A 21,638-nucleotide genomic window follows, 5' to 3' on the forward strand; every position below is an offset into this window, starting at 1 on the left:
TTGAAGTCTAAAACACAGCTACCTGTAATTCAGTTCTGTACCTTCTCCACACTCCTCCAACAGAATGGATGCATAAAACACTTTCATCTAAAGTTTACAAAAATATAAATAATTTTAGAGCTGCAAAAAGGCCCTAGTGATAATCTGGTCAGACTCTTCCCCAAGTTTATAATTGAGCCAACTGAAGTCCTTGCAGATTAACTACCTTGTCTACGTTAGCATGCATGGAACTCAGCCTTCCAGCTGTGTCTCACATTGTCTGGGGCTCAGCTCTCAAAACGACTAGCTTACTTTAGCTGGAAACAGATTCTGCATATTGAATATGCTATACTCATCTTTAAAAATTACATGAAAGCAATGTTAATTTTTCACTTAAAATGTCATACCAACAAACTTGTGATATATTGTAACCATTTTATTAATATGAAGCAATGGGATAAATCCTTTAACAGGGGTACTGACTTACTACCATGAATATGTACCGATACTTTGATACTCTGGTGCAGTATCATGCCTGATTAAGTCAAATAATGTGTTATTTACTTGCACTGCCACACATGTAAAAACACATTTCATTGGTTGATAGAAGAGCACACAGCCATGTACCTCGTTTCTGGTTTAAATGCACAGGAATGTTCTCATGTACAATGGATATTTCACCACTCAAGGACTTCATAATAGATGAACAACTTTTCAGTACGCTATTTCTGCCTGCTATTTTTTTTTTTTAAGTGAAGAGAGGGGAAAAAAACCAATACTGTGGTACAAAAGACCTTTTTACGAGGTCCTTTCTGGAGAAATGTTGAGAATACAGTTATAGCCCTATAATGAGACTATAATCAAGATCATCCTACAAGGACATGAGGGTAGACTCACTCTCCTGGAGAGTTTCTGATCTTATTAAGACTATTATATTTGACTGGCTTTAAAAACAAAGAATATTATAATGAATAGAGGGGGGATATTCCAGCAGAAGACTTTCCTAGAGGTTACTTTGAACGTATTTCAATCCTATAATGACTGTAATGAAAACGACTTGTTAGGTCATTCTACTGAAGTTTGTGTCCAGAAAAACACTCATGATAATATAATTAAATGCTGTTTTTGGTGTTTTGTGAAAATACAGAGGCCATGAAAACAGAAAAATGTAGCATTATTACAAAGAGGGAACACTCTCGAAGAATAAACACATAACACATAAAATGTTCAAATGGTATCTAATAAATTTTCATGTCAAATCTTTTAACTAAACATATAAAAATTTTAAATGGCAACTAATAAATCTTCATGTGAAATCTTTTAACAAAATCCACAAATAGATTATAAAAGTTGAACAATCATAAATGTCTTATGTATAAAGTTTTAAGGGAAGGTTTAAATTTCGACATTATTCTGTTTAATCAAATACTTGAGGAATTTTAGTTACTGCTGAGCAGCAGTCAATTGATACATTTCTAAAATAATTCAGTTATGAAAATAATATCACAATTAAGGTTTGGCATAGTAGCATTCCATCAATCTTCAGTCATCCACAAATGTTAACCGCCCAGGCCCTTCATTCTTCATCCATCTCCTGTATCTCTTCCATCTGGGGTCATTTGCCAACTTTTTCTTTAATTCCTCCTCTTGTTCTTGCTTGTAGACCTGTAAGTATAAATAACTAGGTAACTTCACAATCCAAAGAGAAACATTTGCCATTAGCTTTATGGCATATTTACATTTTTCAAATATAACGTTAGGTAAAAAGTTTCCAGTGAATGTATTGATAATCATTCACCTCCTAAAAATACTAAACAATTAAGTATTTTATTTATTTATTTATTTGCAATGAACTATTTTAACATTCAGTGTTAAACATGAAAGAACAACCTGTATAAGAACTAGCAATTTTGTGGCCGCTTGTGGTGGCTCACGCCTGTAATCCCAGCACATTGGGAGGCCGAGACGGGTGGATCACCTGAGGTCAGAAGTTCAAAACCAGCCTGGCCAACATGGTGAAACCCCCATCTCTACTAAAATATATATACAAAAAATTACCCAGGCATGGTGGCACGTGCCTATAACCCAGATACTGGGGAGGCTGAGGCAGGAGAACTGCTTGAACCTGGGAGGTGGAGGTTGCAGTGAGCTGAGATCATACCATTGCACTCCAGCCTAGGCAACAAGAGTGAAACTCCAACTCAAATTAAAAAAAAAAAAAAAGAACTAGTAATTTTTTTTGTTTTTTGAGACAAGGTCTCTCTTGGTTGCCTAGGCTGGAGTGCAGTGGTGCCATCTCAGCTCACTGTAATCTCTGCCTCCTGGGTTCAAGCAATTTTCCTGTCTCAGCCTCCCTAACTGGGACTACAGGAGCATGCCACCACGCCTGGCTAATTTTTTTTTTTTTTTTTTTTTTTTTTTTTAAAAGGAGAAATAGGGTTTCACCATGTTGGCCAGGCTGGTCTGGAACTCCTGGCCTCAGGTGATCCACCCACGTCGACCTCCCAAAGTGCTGGGATTACAGGTGTGGGCCACTGCGCCCAGCCTAGAACTAGTAAGTTTTTGTCACTGATTTCTGTAACCTAGGAATACATTCTTTTCCTCAATGAAAATTGACTAAAGGGCTTAACACTTCCCCTCTACAACTAATGTCTAATATCAAAGAATCAAAACTTTATTTTTTTAATATGGTCCTTTGTAAATTTAACTGATGACTTTCAGATTTGGTGATCTTAACCAAGGAACAAAATGACCTTACATACATGTTTATCTCCAAACTGAACTTACATCTACTTTCATCTAAAGATAATTATGAATTTTTTCATTTTTTTAAATTAAAGTTTCCAAAGAAGGTTAAATAAACCAGAGTTAAAACTTGTGAGAACACAGAACATCTGCATTTCTTGCAACTCTTTTTTTTTTTTTTTGCGATGGAGTCTCACTCTGTCACCCAGGCTGGAATACAGTAGCACAATCTTGGCTCACTCTAACCTCTGAGTAGCTAGGACCAGAGGCACCACCACGCCCAGTTTTTGTATTTTTTGGTAGAGACAGGGTTTCACCATGTTGCCCAGGCTGGTCTCAAACTCCTGAGCTCAAGCAATCTGCCTGCCTCGGCCTCCCAAAGTGCTGGGATTACAGGCATGAGCCACCGCACCCAGCCTGCAATTCTGTAACTTTTAATGCACGTCAACTAAAGCAAAATGAACAAGCTGTCTTAGCCAGTTTCATAGCCACATAAAATTTTGGAAAGAAATGATTTTACTTCCAAATATTAGGAAGTAAAGACTAAGACAGCTTCATACGATAACATAATTCACCCCACAACAGCACCCTAAGAAAGACACGGTTTTGCAGATTCAGCTGCTTCACCTTCTTAAAAAAGAAAACCTTTAAACGTTTAACCTACTTAAAAGAACAAGCTTTTCAAATAGTTTAGGAGCTAACTGGTATGCTGTAACTAAATAACATTTCTTTTTTGTTTTTGAGATGGAGTCTCACTCTGTTGCCCAGGCCAGAGTGCAGTGGTACAATCTTGGCTCACTGCAACTTCTGCCTCCCTGGTTCAAGCGATTCTCCTGCCTCAGCCTCCCGAGTGGCTAGGATTACATGCGCACACCACCATGCTCAGCTATTTTTTTTGTATTTTGAGACAGGATTTCACCATGTTGGTGAGGCTGGTCTCGAACTCCTGACCTCAAGTGATCTGCCTGCCCTGGCCTCCCAAAGTGCTGGGATTACAAGTGTGAGCCACCACACCGGCCCTAAATAACATTTTTTATTTTATTTATGAACAGGATAAATATATAGGTATACTTGGTAAAATATCGGGCAATTCACAGTAAGTTAAATTACGTAAATATAATTCAGACCAAAACTTTAATTTCAGTGAAATCTATTTAGGACATCACATACAAAATGAAATGACTGTGAAACTAAAAAAAACTAATGTATCTCAGATTTCTTAAGAAGGTTTTGGCTGGGTGCAGTGGCTGATGCCTGTAATCCCAGCACTCTAAGAGGCCAAGGTGGGCAGATTGCTTGAGTTCAGGAGTTTGAGACCATGCTGGACAACATGGCAAAACCCCAACACTATATGATAAAAACAAGAAAAAAACGCCAGGCGCGGTGGCTCACGCCTGTAATCCCAGCACTCTGGGAGGCCGAGGCGGGTGGATCACGAGGTCAGGAGTTCGAGACCATCCTGGCTTACACAGTGAAACCCTGTCTCTACTAAAAATACAAAAAATTAGCCGAGTGTGGTGGTGGGCACCTGTAGTCCCAGCTACTCGGGAGGCTGAGGCAGGAGAATGGCGTGAACCCGGGAGGCGGAGCTTGCAGTGAGATGAGATCACGCTGCTACACTCCAACCTGGGCGACAGAGCAAGACTCCGTCTCAAAAAAAACACACACAAAAAAAAAACCACAAAAGTTTCACTGTGCTCTATTCTTATATTTAACATCATAGCCAATTAATTTTACCCTGAATCTAAAACAGTGTCATTATGATAATGAGACTGCTAATCCCTTTAACACCACGGCTACGTAGCTGATCACCTCAAAGTAATTTTTGTAGGTGACAACTGTAGCATAAAGCATTTATTAAAATGCCCAGAAGTTTAGAGGCATTACAATAATTCGATTTAATTTAAAAGCAAAATAAAAGTAACTTTCTATAGATGTCAGTTATTATGCAGAAGATCTTGTGCTCAATTATTTTGAAATGAAGTCATCTCAACAAAATTTCCACCTCTTACTCTGTTTATTTATTTATTTATTTATTTATTTATTTTAGTTTCTGTGGCTAGGTTTACAGGATTGGAAGAAAACTTGGGGCGGGCCAAATTTTAGTTAGTGCAAACATGCATATCCTTCCAATGCAGTTTAACATTCTTAAAACTTTTCCAGAATTAGTCAATTAAAGTATTTGAAGTTCATCCTCTAAAAAGAGAAATTACAGGTTAAAAACCCACTGTCTCACTACCAAATAGAGTCCTACTTCCAATAAAAGTAAGATCTTTACTAATCGTTTAACTGTCGGATTTCAGAAATGTGAGCAGACTTCTGTGATCCCTCGTTATAATACACCTGATTTTAACTTGGCCAGGTGGATGACAGTGAAAATCACAGCAGAGTGACTACTCACCTCATAATTCTCCTTGATCCAGAGCTCTCGTTTAAGAAAAGTTTCTTTCTGATGATCTTCTAGACTATCAAATTGAGACTTTGACATCTTCATAGATTTACGTATAATGTACAATCTCTCTTCCTCTCCATATTCTTTGCCTTTGATGTTAAAATTATAGATCCACCGGCAATACCAAACTATGTATGAGCATAGGTGAAATGGAGCTAAGATAATTTGAAACAGGAGAAGATCACAGATTTGGGGTTTCTGATAGCCCCCCTTTATATCTATTTTACTTTTGATAATGTTCTTTATGATGTTCTCCTCCTCGTCACGAATTTCCTCTTTGGACTTTTTGTTTTTGCCTTTTTCTTTGGCTTTTTTGAGCAGTCCCTGCTGCTTGGCAATCTCTGTAGCCTGGATACGGTACTTGGGCACTGTGGCTAGGTAGCTGATTGCCTTATTGTAGCTATTCCACCAGCTGAAAAACTAGAATAATTAACAGAGAACAATGAGTCATTTTCATTACCCAATCTAAGTTAAAGGAATGATAGAGTCTCGGTGAATACTATCTCCCAAGAAACCATTACAGTTAAAACTAGGGATCTCAAAGATACTACTTTGTAAGTAAAAGATACAACTGAACGAAGCCCATGCATACACAGGATCTCAAGGCTGGATAAGTAAGGTAAACTCTGAGCTGAGCCAAAAATCACTGATGCAGTCAGGAGATGCCCAAGATCAAAGGATGATCAATGTGTCATACCACACCTGTGGTTTCATATCTTTACCGTTTGGCTCTTCCCTAGATCACTTAAAAAAATTTTTTTTCTTTTTTTTTTTTTTTTTAAACAGTAACCTACTTACTAGAAAAAGAGTTAAATGGCAAAATCTAGCTGGTGAGGAATTTGTTTAAAAACCTCATAGGGCATAGACTCAGGCAACTATATTCATTCCCATCTCTTTTCCTAAGCCATGTGCATATATCACAGTGGCACTCATCCTATTCTGAGAGATTCAAATATGGTTGAACTCTACCTATTTGGATAGGAAAACATTAACTTACTTCATAACTGTATTCAATCACAAAGGGTTTGTCAGAAAATGCCCTGCTTCTCACATAGTACCTCCATAAATTTCAGCTCCTGTTTAACTGAATGAATATAGCGGATATACAGATAATACCCTGCAATAGTAGCAATCTATTAAGAATATATTTTAAAGTTACTACAGTATTACATTGTTTAAAACAAGAAAGTAAAATTATCCCTGCTCTCCCCTTTGAAAGGGTAAATCGTTCTACAAATGCTGACACATTTTAAATACACCACCTTAGTTTCCAATATAGTTTTTATTCATAAAAATTGAATGTCGGCCAAGTGCAGGGGCTCACGCCTGTAATCCCAGCACTTTGAGAGGCTGCAGTAAGTGGACTGCTTGAGCCCAGGAGCTCAAGACCAGCCTGGGCAACATGGCAAAACCGTGTCTCTACTAAAAAAAATACAAAAATTAGGCAGGTGTGGTGGCACATGCCTGTAGTCCCAGCTATTCGGGAGGCTGAGGTTGGAGGATCACCTGAGCCCAAGAAGTAGAGGCTACAGTGAGCCACGATCACTCCACTGCACTCCAGTCTGGGTGACAGAGTGAGACCCCATCTCTTAAAAAAAAAAAAAAAAAAAACACACACACACACACTGAATATCATGTAGTTTCTGGGAATCAAACTGGAGAAGTAATTTTCAAACAAGCAAATTGCTTCATTCTAGTCATCTGACTTGCTCATTTCCTCTAAAGGAGCATGTGATAGGTGTGGCTAGTTTAATAACAGAGAAAACTTATTTTAGGCAGAAGTTAAATTTTTGTGATACTTTACAACATAAAAAGCTCCTGGCTGGGCGTAGTGGCTCACGCCTGTAATTCTAGCACTTTGGGAGGCCAAGGCAGGCGGATCACAAGGTCAGGAGTTCGAGACCATCCTGGCCAACATGGTGAAACCCCGTCTCTACTAAAATACAAAAAGCTGGCCGGGTGTGGTGGTGCGCGCCTGTAGTCCCAGCTACTCAGGAGGTTGAGGCAGGAGAATGGCATGAACCTGGGAGACGCAGGTTGCAGTGAGCCGAGATCGCGCCACTGCACTCCAGCCTGGGCGACAGAGTGAGACTCTGGTCTCAAAACAAAAACAAAACAAAAAAAAGTTCCTATGTCTCTTTTAATCTATTTCAGTGGTTTCAACCTGAGCAGAAGCACCCTTAAAGGGGCACACAGAAACGCGTGGACATTTCTGGTTGTTACGATAATGATGGCAAGCACTACTGGCATTTGGTGACTGGAGCCGGGACTTGTTAGGCCAGACTAAGGAATTCAGATTTCTCCCACGTTTAATGGGAAGTCATTGAAAAGTCCTACAAAGGTAAATGATATGAATTAGCTGACGTTCACTCTGGCTACTATGTAGAAAATACTCCAGAGGGAGCAATGAAAAAGGCTCTGGATTTTTGAGGGGTTGTTTTGTAGTAATAATGACATTCTTCAACAATTTCTTAGATTTGCCACTAACAAAGATTCTAATACTGCCAATGAATAAAACAGATCTCAACTAGAAGTAAAATTTTACAAAAAGATACTCGCAGTTAGGCTTTAATGACTAGCACTAGGCAATGTGCACTAAATGCACATAAATATAGATACAAATATCCACGGATACATACCTGAAACACTGAAATAGCACACACACTGACCAAAATCACGACTCTAACATCCACCTTAGGGGCCAAGCGCCTGCTATAGTAGTGGTAGTAATGGCTGTAGTACTCTTCTGGATGATCCAGCATGTAATCATAATCTTTTCGTGTTTCCTCATCCTGTAAAATGACAAGATATCCAACTTCACAGGACAGTCCATTAAATGGCCTTAGTTTATAATCTGTTAAATCAAATACAGAATTTTATAATTATGTAAGGTTAATCTGAGTAAAAATACTGAAATTGTCAAAATCAAAAAATTTCCCATTACTCTTCAAAGCCATGTAAATTTCCAAAACTTCAATATTAGATATAAAAGCGTAACAAAAATATTTGTCTAAGTTCTTCAGTATTGTTAGTCCTCCTGGAAAAATAAAAACACTTTAATAACAATGAACCTTTCAATCTTTTTAGCTAATGCTCGGTGCTAATAAAAGCCTGTTCACAACTACTCTTAACAACTGTTGATTTTTTTTAAAAGCTTATTTCTTGTATATATTCACAATCATGTCCCAGCCTTGTATAGATAGTTTTCTGCTAAAAGCAATGATTAAGACAGCAAAAAGTCGGTAAAGCCAGTCTGTGCCTATAAAACTGAATTATGTCCATCTCAAAGAAACACTTGAGACACCCATGCAGTCCAACGGTCAAAGTCTAGCTTTGTGACCTCAGATAAAATAGCCTCTCTGAGCCTCCTTCTTCTTCATTTACAAAAAGAGGTGACAATCCCTGCTGTATTATTTTTACATGGTTGTTGTGAAGATCAAATAACAAACATTATACAAAAACATGTTACAAACATGTAGTACTTCATCACTATAATGTGCCGTCCAGCCCAGGTCACAAATGAGGTAACATATAGAGCTTTCTTACTGATACAAACTCCTTGAAAGAATTATAGCATTCCAAAATGCTGCTCTGTATGTTCACAGATAAAACATTTAAAAAAAATTCTCTGATTCTAATCAATTTCCAACAGAGATAAATGCCAATGTTGTACTGAGCTAGGCAGGTTGCAGAGTTATTAAACCAGGTCATGATTTGCTCTTTATCTCACAGGAAACCTATTACATTTTCCAACTTGCCCCATTTCAAAAAAAAGATAAAGATAAAAACTATTATAAAATCAAAACAAATTATTTAATCTCTATACATGAGTATAATAAAAACCATTACAAAAACAAAAGTCTGTTTTGCCAGGTGTGGTGACTCATGCCTGTAATCCCAGCACTTTGGGAGACCAAGGTGGGAGGACTGCTTGAGCCCAGGAGTTTGAGATCAGCCTGGGCAGCATAGTGAGACCTCGTCTTTACAAAAAATTTTAAAAACTGTATTTGCGCAGGGCATGGTGGCATGTGCCTGTAGTCCCAGCTTCCCAGGATGTTCCCCAGGTGGGAAATCACTTAAGCCTGGGAGCAAGGCTGCAATGAGCCATGATCACGCCATCACACTCCAGTCTGGGCTAAGAGAGCAAGGAGCAAGACCCTGCCTCCAAAAAAAAAAAAAAAAAGTCTTTTTTTATCTTAGAGGAATGAATTCTTCAACATTTATTAAGTTGTAGATTCCTAGCTAAAGGCATTTCAAAATCTAAACTTGGTGCCTTGCTACTGTACACAGATTCTCTGGGGTCTGTTCAGGACCACTTTCTGAGTCCTCCAACATGTAGTTTTTTAGATTTAAAGTAAGAAATTTGCTAATAGCAAAATCTTCCTTGTATCCATTAAAATCATTATGTATTTTCTATTAAGAATTTTGGGCCAGGCACAGGCGCTCACGCCTGTAATCCCAGCACTTTGGGAGGCCAAGGCAGGCAGGTAACTTGAGGTCAGGAGTTTGAGACCAGCCTGGCCAACATGGCAAAATCCCATTTCTACTGAAAACACAAAAATTAGCCGGTCATGGTGGCCCGCACTTGTAATCCCAGCTACTCGGGAGGCTGAGGCAGGAGAATGGCGTAAACCCGGGAGGCGAAGCTTGCAGTGAGCCGAGATTGTACCACTGCACTCCAGCCTGGGCAACAGAGCAAGACTCCGTTTCAAAAAATAAAATAAAATAAAATAAAATAAAAATTTTGAATTTGTGTGAGCTCATTCTCAGTAAGTTCTCCTATAGTCATTACATTCAAAAAATTTCTTACCTCTTACCAGTATATGAAATTATATAAACTAGTAGCTAGCTTAATTAGATATAAATATATTTATATGAAGGGCCAATATGAAAACTGTCAGTTATACAAGAACGGGTGAGCTCAAGCTAGTATTATTTTCAGATTCACTCCTTGTATGCTCTCTTCAGTCAAAAAGGATTTTCTTGTGGCAGCTGCTATATGCCTCAACTGTCAATCCGTGACTCCTTCTTTAAGTCATCATCCTATTCCAGAGCTTCTAACCCAGAAAGGGTAAACGTATATAAGGGCTACACAGACAGCCCTGAAGACTAAAGCCCGTGTCTCTTCATGTGTCTCATTTTGAGTACCTCAAGAAATCGTCTGAGAATTTTTCCATTTCCCTCTGCTTTTTGGGCTAATTTTATAGAAATGCCCTGTTTTGGAGCCTAAAACCCTTGACTTTAATCATCCAATCATGACAGATGCCTTTTGAAATGTATTTCTTCAAGTACAGTTCTTCTTGCTACAACTAGATTACCCGTAGCTCTTAAACTAAATGCCACACTGAGATCAGATTCCTATGAGCCTCCTTGTCTCTGCGCAGCCCTTTGCCCCGGCTGTCTGTACTCCTCCTGGTTGAAGCATATGGAGTAAGGTCTTGGAGTGTCATTGAAATTGGTATGTGGACATCATGTGTCCAATGACTATCGCCTCTTTTTATTCTCTTATCTCTGTTCTACAGAACGCAGATATCATCCCTCTTCAAGCATTTCACTCAGATCTTTCACCAGGGTCACTATTTTCTCACTGGTTTCTAGATTATTGACTTTACCAAGTCCTGAACTCCTTTAACACAACGGTCAACTAATACTTCAACACAAGCAACTCCAGAATTTATACCTTGTGTCTGGCCTCTCTGCTGCAAGCAGAGCTTGTGGAATCTGTTCAAGGTCCCCTAATGGAGTCCTCAAACTACCAAATTCCTGCAAGACATCTCAGGGTCAAGTCTGACTTCTCTTTGGATGGTTTTCTTTTCGTTAGGGTCACCATAAATGTATGACCCTCTTTTGGCCATGATTACACGAAAAAGTTGGCCACTTCCTTGTTACAGCATTTATTCAATTTATTTTATCTCCGTTCTAGGGCTTAAAACTTTCTCTCCAAAATCAAGAAAATGATCAGTTTTCATGCATACTGATGACGATCAGTGAGGCATGCATACACTTTAGAATCAAGGGCAGTACAAATTGGTAAAACTTAGGAGTTCTCAACAGTCTAAGTCAAACTTCTGCTCTTTAGTAACCTACTAAGTTTAGAATCAACCTAGTAAGAACAAGAGGATACCAAGAATATTAGCAAAGAAAAGACATAATAAGAAGGACCATCTTTCTTTCTGGGACTCAAGTAGAAAGCTAAGGTAGATTCTTATTTGAATACCATATTTTTTTTTCCTACTCATCTTGAATTAAGGTAGCCACACAATTTTTTTTTTTTTTTTTTTAAATCTCCAATGTGTTCTCATGGCCAAAGTTAAAATTTCCTACGCATGCCACCAGGCCTTCACAACTGGTCCAAACTTACCTACCTAGCAACATCCCTTATCATTTCCCCCTCTTTTATCCATAGGAAATATTCAGAGAGCAATTTCTGGAATTTGGTGTGTTATTCCAACACAACGTTCCTTTTCATACCTATGTCTTCAAACGTATATTTTTCTCTAATTTGAACCTCATGAGTCCTATTAATCCTTTAGAATGTAAATGTTACTGCCCCAGACAGTTAGATCATTCTTATTACACTTGGTACCTATTTATTATAGCACTTATCACATTGTAATAATCAGTTTTTTCTTTTCTTAGAATAAGAATTTCTAGAAAGTAGGTAGGGTAACTCATTAATCTCTGTATATCCAAGGCCTAGTACAGTGCCTGGCATTCAGCAAACATTATTTCAAAAACGAGTGAACTTTTGTGAAGGTTTTTCCTTGCAATATGCATCTCTCCACTACGTAGGTCTCCATCTCACCAGCAAGGCTGGATGGGTAGCAATGTCATAAAAACTTCAGTTTGGCAGAAGTGACTGCTTGAATTCATAGTTTATGAAAATATGCTACTGTGGCTAACATAGCTTAAACCTTAAAACAGTTTAATATCTTACCTTTCAATAAGGTAGTACTTTTTCTTTCAGCAATTTTGTGGATCTTAAGGTCCCAGGGTCTGGAGAGTCCAACTTCTTTCCAAAACCAAAACCTTTATACTTGTTTCTTCCTCCTGTCTGTCCTGAGCCTTGACAAGCAGGGCAATAAGCTCCTTGTTTCTAATCTCTACAGGAAAAACTGTAGTGCTTCTGCTGGTGTCCATTCCACTCCCAATCCTCTTGGGCATATGCAGGAGGACTGGAACATAACCACCAATATCTAGATCAAAAGTGAACAAGAGGAAACCCACAAGCAAAGAAAGCACTGAATCCTTCCTTCTCTTAAAGGGGTCATCCCCCTCCCCAGAGGCAAAAATATTTATGTTCTTGCCCTTGAAGGAAGTCATGAATTGCGTGATCTCAGTACATAAATTGCAATAATTTGATATTGCAGCTAGTTTTACATTTAAAACTTCCTACTACACAGAGTATAAAAACCATTTTTGGGGTGGTAAAGGTCAGGAATCAATGATATATGAAAATGTATTACTGTATTCACTCAATATATATTAATCTTATTTTCTTTAAATCCACACACACACAACCCCCCCACACACACACACGCGCACAAATGATCCTTCAAAAAACAAAAAACAAAAAACAATCTCTGGTCTAAATTTTTTTCCAGGCCATTATATCCTACAAAAGAGGGAGAAAATTAACCACTACCCATTTCATTTTTTTTCTTGTTTCCTGCCCACTAGTCACTAGTGCAACTTCTCTTCTCTTCTATCTTCTCTTCTCATTCTGCACATAGTCTCAACAACTTCCATGACTTGGAATATTACCTACATACTAGTAACGCTTGTATCTGTTTTTCTTGCCTCCTCCTATTCTCAACTATGTCCTAAACATTTTCTAAATGCAACATAAATATCTCAACTCAACATGCTAAAAAACCAAGTCTATTCCTCTGTGTTTCAGTTAATACTATCAGCATCAACTTGGTCACCTGAGTTTTTAAAAACCTTAGTTGTTTTCATTTCAAAAATGATGATGGAGGGCATTAGGCCTTGTATTGAGCACAAAAAGAGAATAAAAAGACAAGACAAGGCCATCGCCTCAAGAACCCTCCATCTAGAAGAAGAATCTAGCAAGCGAGAAAAACACAATTGAGTATGCTAAGGAAAAGGGGCTGACTCTGTCTAAAAACACTAGCAATGGGATTCACAGCAGAAGGGAAATGGGGGCTAGATCTCGGAAAGCAAGTAAGGCGTAGTGAAACTTGTTCCAGGCAAAGGAAACAGCAAGTGTTAAGGGTATAAAAGTATGAAAAAATATCATGGATTCAGGGAAGCTTAAGCATTGGGGAAATTTAGGAAGAAAGGAGTAATAAATACAGCTAGGAAGGCAAGTTTGAATAAGAACTGTTGAGGATCTTGTATGTTGCGCCAAAGAGTTAGGATGTTATCATCTGTGCTATTCAAAAACAAAAATGTTTCCAAGTATGAGAACAATAGCATTGTGTAGAAGTATATATTGCTCAAAGACAATTCTGGTAGTATCGCAAAAAGTAGAATGAGGGAGAAACAGATTTTAGCAGCTAAGAATAGGACTTGATAAGTAAAGGGGTACACAAGAAACAAAGGAGATGTTCAGCATGATACTGAAGTTTTTAATTAGAGTTACTACGTAAACACTGTTATTAAAATAACGAATACAGGAAAAAAACAGCAAGCTTGGAGAAGATGCAAGGAAAAATTGTGGAAGATTTTGAACTAGGAAGAAAAATATTACTAGATATCCTTTCAATTTCTGAAGCCTCAAGGATTATCTATTCCTGCAGAGGAGTGCACCTTTTGTCTTTGACTAACCTATTTAACTCTACCGACAGAAGTAACTTGTAGAAAACTGGAAATAATGTAAATGACTCCTATTCACAGAAAGACAAATTCTGTCCAGTGGAATGCAACACATTATTGCTTGGTAGGTATTCTCTAGTTTTACAGGCATTTCAGCATTCCCTATCTGATTACAAATGTTGGCACTTTTTCTCTTTCAACTAGTTTTAGTATCTTACTGGTTCCCTCACTGATTAATATGTTAAATAAAATCTCTGACACATGTTCACTCTGTATTTGTGAGAGTCATAATTATATCTTCTTTTAAAGTTTATGCTTTCACAAAGATAACAAGATTGACTTCAGACATGTTTACCTGTGGGTACCTGTGCTACAGGAGAGGCAGTTGAGAATATGAGCCTGGAGAACATGCAGGTTTTAGAATTGCCAGCTTAAAAGCAGTGGCTTAGGTCAAGGATACAGTTGAGTTTCATCAGGAAGAGCTTAGAAAATAAAAAAGAAAAAGTACACAAAGAAGAACTCAACAGAATCGCAATGCTTACGGGGTAGGTAGTAGAAAAGACTATAAAGACTGAAAAGAAATGGCGAGGACAGAGAAACAGACAAAGACTACATCAAGGAAGTCAGGGAAGAACACCTTAAAAAGTACTAAGTGGTCAACAATATCACATGACACAAAATTCCAGGAGGAGGAAGAAATGAAGAGCAGTCAATCTAATCAGATCTGGTGAGTAGAGAGTCATTGTTCACCTTAACAAGAACAGTTTCAACACGTGCTGGGGCACACGCCAGTCTATGATAGCATGAATGAAAGGGAGATGAGAAAGTAAAGACAGTAAACAGCAAGCAAAGGAAGGAAAAATGTGAGTGTAGCTTTAAAAGAAGCAAAATGAAGCGAAAGGAGTGGGAAATGAACCAAGTAGGAGATTTTCAAGTTGCCAAAGAGGAATGACGGAAGAAGATTCCAGAAGAATGACAGAAGAGGGATACCAGAAGAAGACAGTGTAAGTAAAATGAGTTCAGTCAAGAATACCTTTTTGCCCTCCCCAAACCATTCTCAAAACTGCTCCCAGAGTTTTCTTCCTAAAACAAACATAAGACTGTGTCATTTCTCCACTTTAAAACTTCTGGTAACTATTCAATACATAAAGTTCCAATTCCTGAACACAACGTAAGGGGTCATTCATCATCTGATCCCAGACTATGTTCCAGTATCCTGCAACATTCTCCCTCCCATGGCACCTCGCAGGCTCCCAACCTAGAAATAGCAGATCCCCTAAAGTCTATGAAAAACAGTAAGTGTCTTTGCGCTCTTGTGAGTATCTCAAAATGTTCTATTTACCTACGATAAATCTGTACAAGCTAAATTAAAATGTCTAGTACTCAGTTTCTAGCTAGTATTATATTGTCAGTAGTTTTCAGGTTGATTAAGAACTCTGATTGGTTGTTGATTACATCATATGTCAGCCAGTCATGGCACCAGAATCAAACATGCCTGGGATATAATCACCCTTGGCCATAAGTAGGGAGTAATCGCTGAAATTAAGAAACCAGGAAAAACTAACATTTATGGGTTCACAGCAGAAATAGTAAATGTGGTACATATGCTGCCACATCCTTTTTCTGGGGCCATGGGAAACATTACTATCAAACGTGTGACTCTTTCCCACTAAACCCAGAAAAGGTCTCAAAACTCTTAAAAGGTAAGAGTTTTGTTCCAGGTAATCATGACCAATCAGGGTTGGCATATGAAATGAAAACTATACGCCATCTATGGACTATAAATTAACTTAATTTGGTTGTTTATCAGCATCACACCTATAATAGAAATTTATCTAATTTTAGGGTTCAGTGCATGTGCCAGTAATCCCAGCAATTTGGGAGACTGAGGCAGGAAGACTGCTTGAGCATAGGATTTCAAGACCAGCCTGGGCAATATAGTGAGACCCTGTCTCAAAAAAGAAAGCAATTTATATAATTTTTAAATATTTTTATGATTATTCAATTACCATGAATGACTGATTAAATACAATCTGGATAGTGTCGAAAAAGAATAGTAATACATGCAGTTCATTTTTTCCCCAAAACAGAGTCCCTGGGAAAAATATGATAAAAATGATCCTTGGTGGAGGAAATGCTCATTACTATAATACCTCATGAAATTACATCTCATTCCTGGAACAAGCCTTGCACACTCATGACTATGTTTCTGTTGATCAAGTTTCCTCTCTACCAGAAATGTCCTTTCACCATCAACCTTGGTGACTTTGTTCCTGATCAACTCAAAAGAGTACCACCTTCTCTAATCCAAGAAGACATAATCACTTCCTCTCAGCACCGCAATATAATCTGCACAGACTTGTATTATATAACTTAAATAACAACTGAACAATAAGTATCTGTCCTCCTTGTTACTAAAAACTTTAAGCCAGAAACTGCGCCTTTCCTTTGTTATGGTCTCCTCTGAGTGCCTATGTCAGTCCCAGTTAAAGAAAGGGTTGAGTAACAGAATATAAGGAATGAACAATAAACAGAAACATAACAAGGCAGGGAGTTCAGAATCGTTTTTTGCTAAATTATTCCTAAGTGCTAAAGCCCTGCCACATCAGACTGATAAAAGGAAACTGAAGTGTTCTTGCAATGTTTCCTTTGCAAGACAAGTCCAGAGTAGAATGCCCTCTCTACACATCCTTTCAACTTATCAAATAGCCTTCACCTTCATGCCAGAAATATTCCCAAGACCTTTTCTAGGCTCTTTTCTTGTGATCCTGCAAAATGCCATAAATTCTACACTTCTGCATTTTTTACCAATCATAGTTTTTCTAAGAGCATCCTTTCAAGTTGTTCTCTTATCTGCTTATTTCTATGCCATTTCTCATATTTCATGTATTATCCAATTTTTATCTACATTCAAAAATTATTGTTCTCACTTAAAAACCCTCAGAACATTAAAAGTAGAAGTGCAATTTTTCTCTCATGCAGGAATTTTTCACTCATAACCATCTAATTTACTTATCTATACCACTCTTTAAAATTGCAATTAATTTGAGTGAAATGGCAAAGGGCGTTGCACGTACCAATGTCAAAATGCCAGAAATCCACTTTCCATTTCCATTCTATCTGAATGTCTCCAGATAAGAGTTTTTATAACATTAATGCTCTGATGTGCCAGACACTGTGCTAGGTGCTACGGATATACACACAAAAAACAAGGAGCATGGTTTAGTGGGAAAGAGAGACCTACTCAGTACTTACAACGCAGTGTGATAAGTGCTATAGCCACTTTAAAAACATGTAAGTGGGACCAGATTATTCTACCTCATGAGATCCAATGTTGACACAGAGGGTAAGTGTCCACTTGTTTAACTTCCAAAGTCCATAAACACCCTCAATTCCCAAAAGTCAAACACACTAAATACTATTGCATGGTCTTAGTTTCTAAAGCAGTGTGTGAAATCATAATGGCTTGAAGTTTTGCTGAGATCTGGAACTGTAATTTATTTGGGGATGTGAACTAAGCATGACTTGGTGAAAGCATGTGGCCAGTGCCTTTGCCTTCCATTACTAGCCACACTTCTTTTCTTGGTTTTCCTCCACTTCTCCATGCACAGGTAAAATCTTTTTGCTAAAATAGTAATAACCAAATGTCATATCTTCTTGTCTTACCAACTGTATTTAAGTCGTTAGTGTACTTATTTTTAACCACCATCTTAAAAAAAAAAAAAACAAAACCCTCTCAAAAGGGCATTTATTTGACCAAAACAACCTCAGAATCATAAATCCACTGATGTTTTACATAATTATAGTTTCCATTTTGGTGATGTATTTATTATCAATATTCAGAGACAGGCTTCTGCATCCCATTTTTATTCCAGAGTCACTGGAACTCAACTTCTCCCACTATTCTATCTGACCTTCTCTTAGCAAACACTACCTGGACCTCTTACCCCTCACAAACCCTGTTCAGAGCCAGAGGATACAATCCAAACAAAACAGCCATTACATCTCCATTGCCTCAATGGGATAATATAGAAGGCTGAAGCCCTCCAAACTGGATGACCTCAGTTCATTAAAACCTAGCATTACCCAGAAAAGATATTATTTGGCAACTTTCTCACAATTCTCCATTATGACAGAAATTAAAGCAGACCACCCTGTAATAATTGCTCCCACACACAGCAAGCCAAAGTCCTTATCCTTATTCCAAGAGAGAGCATCTTCAATGAGGTAAATAGTTCTTGGAGATGCTCCACTTGGAAGATGAATACACGTTCATCTCTATAAATTTAAAATGCAAGTTTTCAAAGAGTTCTGCTAGGTCTGATTTTCAAGGATCCAAAATATCTCCAGACTTCCCTTTTGTCTCACAGATAATTTCCACAGTAAGACACGGGGGTTCTGGGGGAGCTATAGAACACTCACCTCATTCCCTCCTCCATCAGTACAACTCCACTTCTACTCCCCTGTTTCAAGATATCTGTAGCTACCACAAACCCGTCAGAGTCAAGAGTACAAGTGTTACCTACTCCAGACACACTGGTTTTTAACTGCCTAAACATTCATGATCTTGAATGGATCACTTATTTTATCTAGCTTTTCATTAGCTGACAATCAGTGGTAAACTTTAGGGGTAGAAACCTTTAGAGGAAACCATACAGATTCATCAGATCAGTCCCGGGGGTGGAGGGGTCTGTTCAGTCTCTCCTGGTGGCCCTCCCAGCAGGAATCGCTACAGTCACTATTTCTACCCTCTAATCATGGCACTTGTTTTCAAAGTTCTTACCAACATGCTCACCATTCTCATGCCAAACCTACTCATCTCCAATCCTACAAAGCCCAGCAGAAGGCAACAGCTGGCAGTGTTTCTGCTGCCCTCTCTTCTGGAAGTTCTCCATCTTCCAGAAGATGGGCTGACACAGAGGGTAAGTGTCCACTTGTTTAACTTCCAAAGTCCATAAACTCCCTAAGTCCCCAAAAGTCAAACACACTAAATACTATTGCATGGTCTTGGTTTATAAATCAGTGTGTGAAATCATAATGGTATAACTAATATACAATCCAAATATCACTATCTTTAACCTAATTATCTATATCATTCTAACAACTACTGCATTCCTGACGCTCAACCTAAATTCAAGCACCACAACCCTATTACTATCTCGAGCCTGAAACAAATTAACATGACTAACATCCCTAATTCTATCAATTTTACTATCCCTAATAAATCCCATTATGATTTCACACACTGGTCCAGGGCTCCCTTATGCACCATCAGGGCTTCTGGCTGAATACAAAGAACAGAGGTTGGAGCTTCATATGCTGAAGTGCCCTGGATGGAGAGTTCTTTCCTAATTTTTTCTGGAGTCTTTTTTCCACCACTCTTTACACAATCAGCAACAAAGCCCTCTGGGGCCTCAGCACTTTCCCAGTTCCCCAGCCATCCCTCAGTTAACTGCCATAAAATTTCACTAACGCTAGTGAGAATTTAATGAACTAGGTAAATTAAATTTTACCTAGTTCAATGTACCTAGTTTACCTAATTCAGGGCCTGCCCCTCCACCAGTCATTTTATGACTCCAGATTATCCAAACTGTTCTGGAAGGCATGAATAAAGCTGCTAGCTCCTTGACTATTTTCAGCTCTGGAAAAACAATCTGGAGAAACAATGCAAGGTTAAATTATATCCACTCAAAGTACAGTCATTAAAAGCAGGCTACCTAGCAACATGGAAAATTTTGCTTCGGGGAAAAAAAAAAGGCTAGAAAGAAATACTTTACAACTACAATCGCTGATGTATTAGTATGATGGGGCCTTTCAAGCAGTAATACCACCATCAAATACGATTTATACTTCGTGATGTCCTGGTTGGCTTCATTTTTTGCAGTAGTAGAAGAAAACAGCATTGGGCTAAATTTCTCATCCCCACAAGACTCAATAAAACCTCTGTCAAATGAAATATAAATACATATTCACAAAATATTTCCTACTAGAAATTCTGAGTTTTGTACCCAAGTCATTAAGCACCCATTTATGGGCCCTATGGAAAGGGGGGCGGTTCGTACACTTATCATTTAATCCCCATAATAACCCTGGGAGGAGGTATCATGGCCTTAATTTTGCATACGAAGAAACAGCTATTCCAACATATTAAGTCACTATCCAAGGTCATACAGGGGTGTCACAGCAAAGAGTCACATCTGGTCTCTTGACTGGTTGTTCATTGTTCTTCTCGGTGTTTTCTTAGTTCCTTAAACCCAAGCTAAGTGTCACCATTAACACTATTTCCAGAAACCAAATTTCTGTCCTATCAAACTGATGCGATCACAGTTGTCACTCGATATTCCACACTTTCCCTGTTGTGGGCGACCCCGGATCCCACTAATAATGATCACCCTGCTTTTCGAATGTGAAATGCACGTTATTAAAATATTTTCACGAAATCGTAAGATGACCAAAGCTTTGCATAACAATGACTGTCACAAAAAGGAGGAGGACGAGGAGGTTAGCTGTGCCCCCTGAGGCCCCGGGGGGCCGACTCGGTTCTTTCACAGGGCCACGTGGGACACGTGAGTATCTTAAAGGTCGCGGCAGCGGATGCGCTCAATTTCGGAGTCACAGAGGCCTACGCTCCGCGGACCGGGGTCGGAAGGCGCCGTGCGCTTCCCGCGGCCGTGCTTCGAAGCCCCTCCGCTCCCGCAGGCCTCACCTTGAGCGTCTCATAGGCGGTTGCCACCAGCAGGAAAGCCTCCTCGGCGCTCTGCGGCGTCCGCCCGGGGCCCTCGTCGGCGGGCTCCGGCCGATAGCGGTCGGGGTGGTAGCGCCGGGCCAGCTGGCGGTAGGCCCGCGCGATCTCCGCTTTGCCCGCCGAGCGGCTCACGCCCAGCACCTCGTAGCAGTCCCGCGTGCCGCAGTAGAGCCCCTCCACCAGGGCCCCCGAGGGCCGCACTAGCAGCAGCGTCAGCAGGAAGGGCGCCAGCAGCACATACGAGCGCCGACCGGCAGCCCCAGCTGCCCAACCGGCAGAGAGCAGCGGCGCCCCCATCCCCAGCCTCGCTGGCGGACCTGCCACCCCAGAGATTCTGCAGCACTCCGCCGCGGGCCCGGCTCGGCCGGCCTGGCCCGCAGTTCCACGTCAGCAGCCGGCGCCTCCGCGCAGGCGCACAGGGCGCGCTACAGCAACTACTTCCTTCGCAACCGGTTGCTAGGGAGAAGGACGCCTCAGCCACTAGGCTGCTTCCGGTGCGTCACTTAACGCTTTCCCAGTCCCAGCAGCTGGAGGATTTGTTTTTGGTCGGACCTGCGGGATGCCTCTGTCCCAGGCGCGCTTAGGCGGGGTGTGCGGAGCGCTTTACCTACCACAGTGCCCGGCACACGCAGCCTTTTCGACATCATCACTTGACCTGCTGTAATAGATAACCTACCTGGCTCTCTCGCGTCCCGTTATCAGCTTCAAAAAGATTTGCACGTACGCCTTTAAAGCCAGCAGCCAGCCCCGGACGCCTTCCTCTCACTAACCCCATGCTGCCGTTCCAAACGGAAGATGAATTTAGCAATTCTAGGCGCTGCCTGTGTACTAGATAGGGACCCTGAAAATTCGTGGCCATCTAGTTCAGTTTTTCTCAGTCTCCACACTATTGACATTTTAGACCAGATAATTCTTTGCCTTGGAGGGGCTGCCCTTTGC

The 21,638-nt window shown here is 39.7% G+C and overlaps 2 protein-coding genes across 2 annotated transcripts in view; both read right to left on the reverse strand.

The window, feature by feature from the left end:
• GNG10 (G protein subunit gamma 10) overlaps positions 1-21,638 on the reverse strand; it is a 484,859-nt gene that overhangs the window by 15,581 nt on the left and 447,640 nt on the right. The window lies entirely within an intron of this gene.
• Positions 398-21,085, reverse strand: DNAJC25 (DnaJ heat shock protein family (Hsp40) member C25). The gene is made up of 4 exons (XM_050761445.1): positions 20,661-21,085; positions 7,816-7,968; positions 5,126-5,596; positions 398-1,644 (listed from the first exon to the last, which is right to left on the reverse strand). The coding sequence occupies exons 1-4, from the start codon at positions 20,994-20,996 to the stop codon at positions 1,522-1,524; spliced, it is 1,083 nt and encodes a 360-aa protein (XP_050617402.1). The 5' UTR covers positions 20,997-21,085; the 3' UTR covers positions 398-1,521.

The sequence above is a fragment of the Macaca thibetana genome, chromosome 15 (assembly GCF_024542745.1).
Source record: "Macaca thibetana thibetana isolate TM-01 chromosome 15, ASM2454274v1, whole genome shotgun sequence".
Lineage (NCBI taxonomy): Eukaryota > Metazoa > Chordata > Mammalia > Primates > Cercopithecidae > Macaca > Macaca thibetana.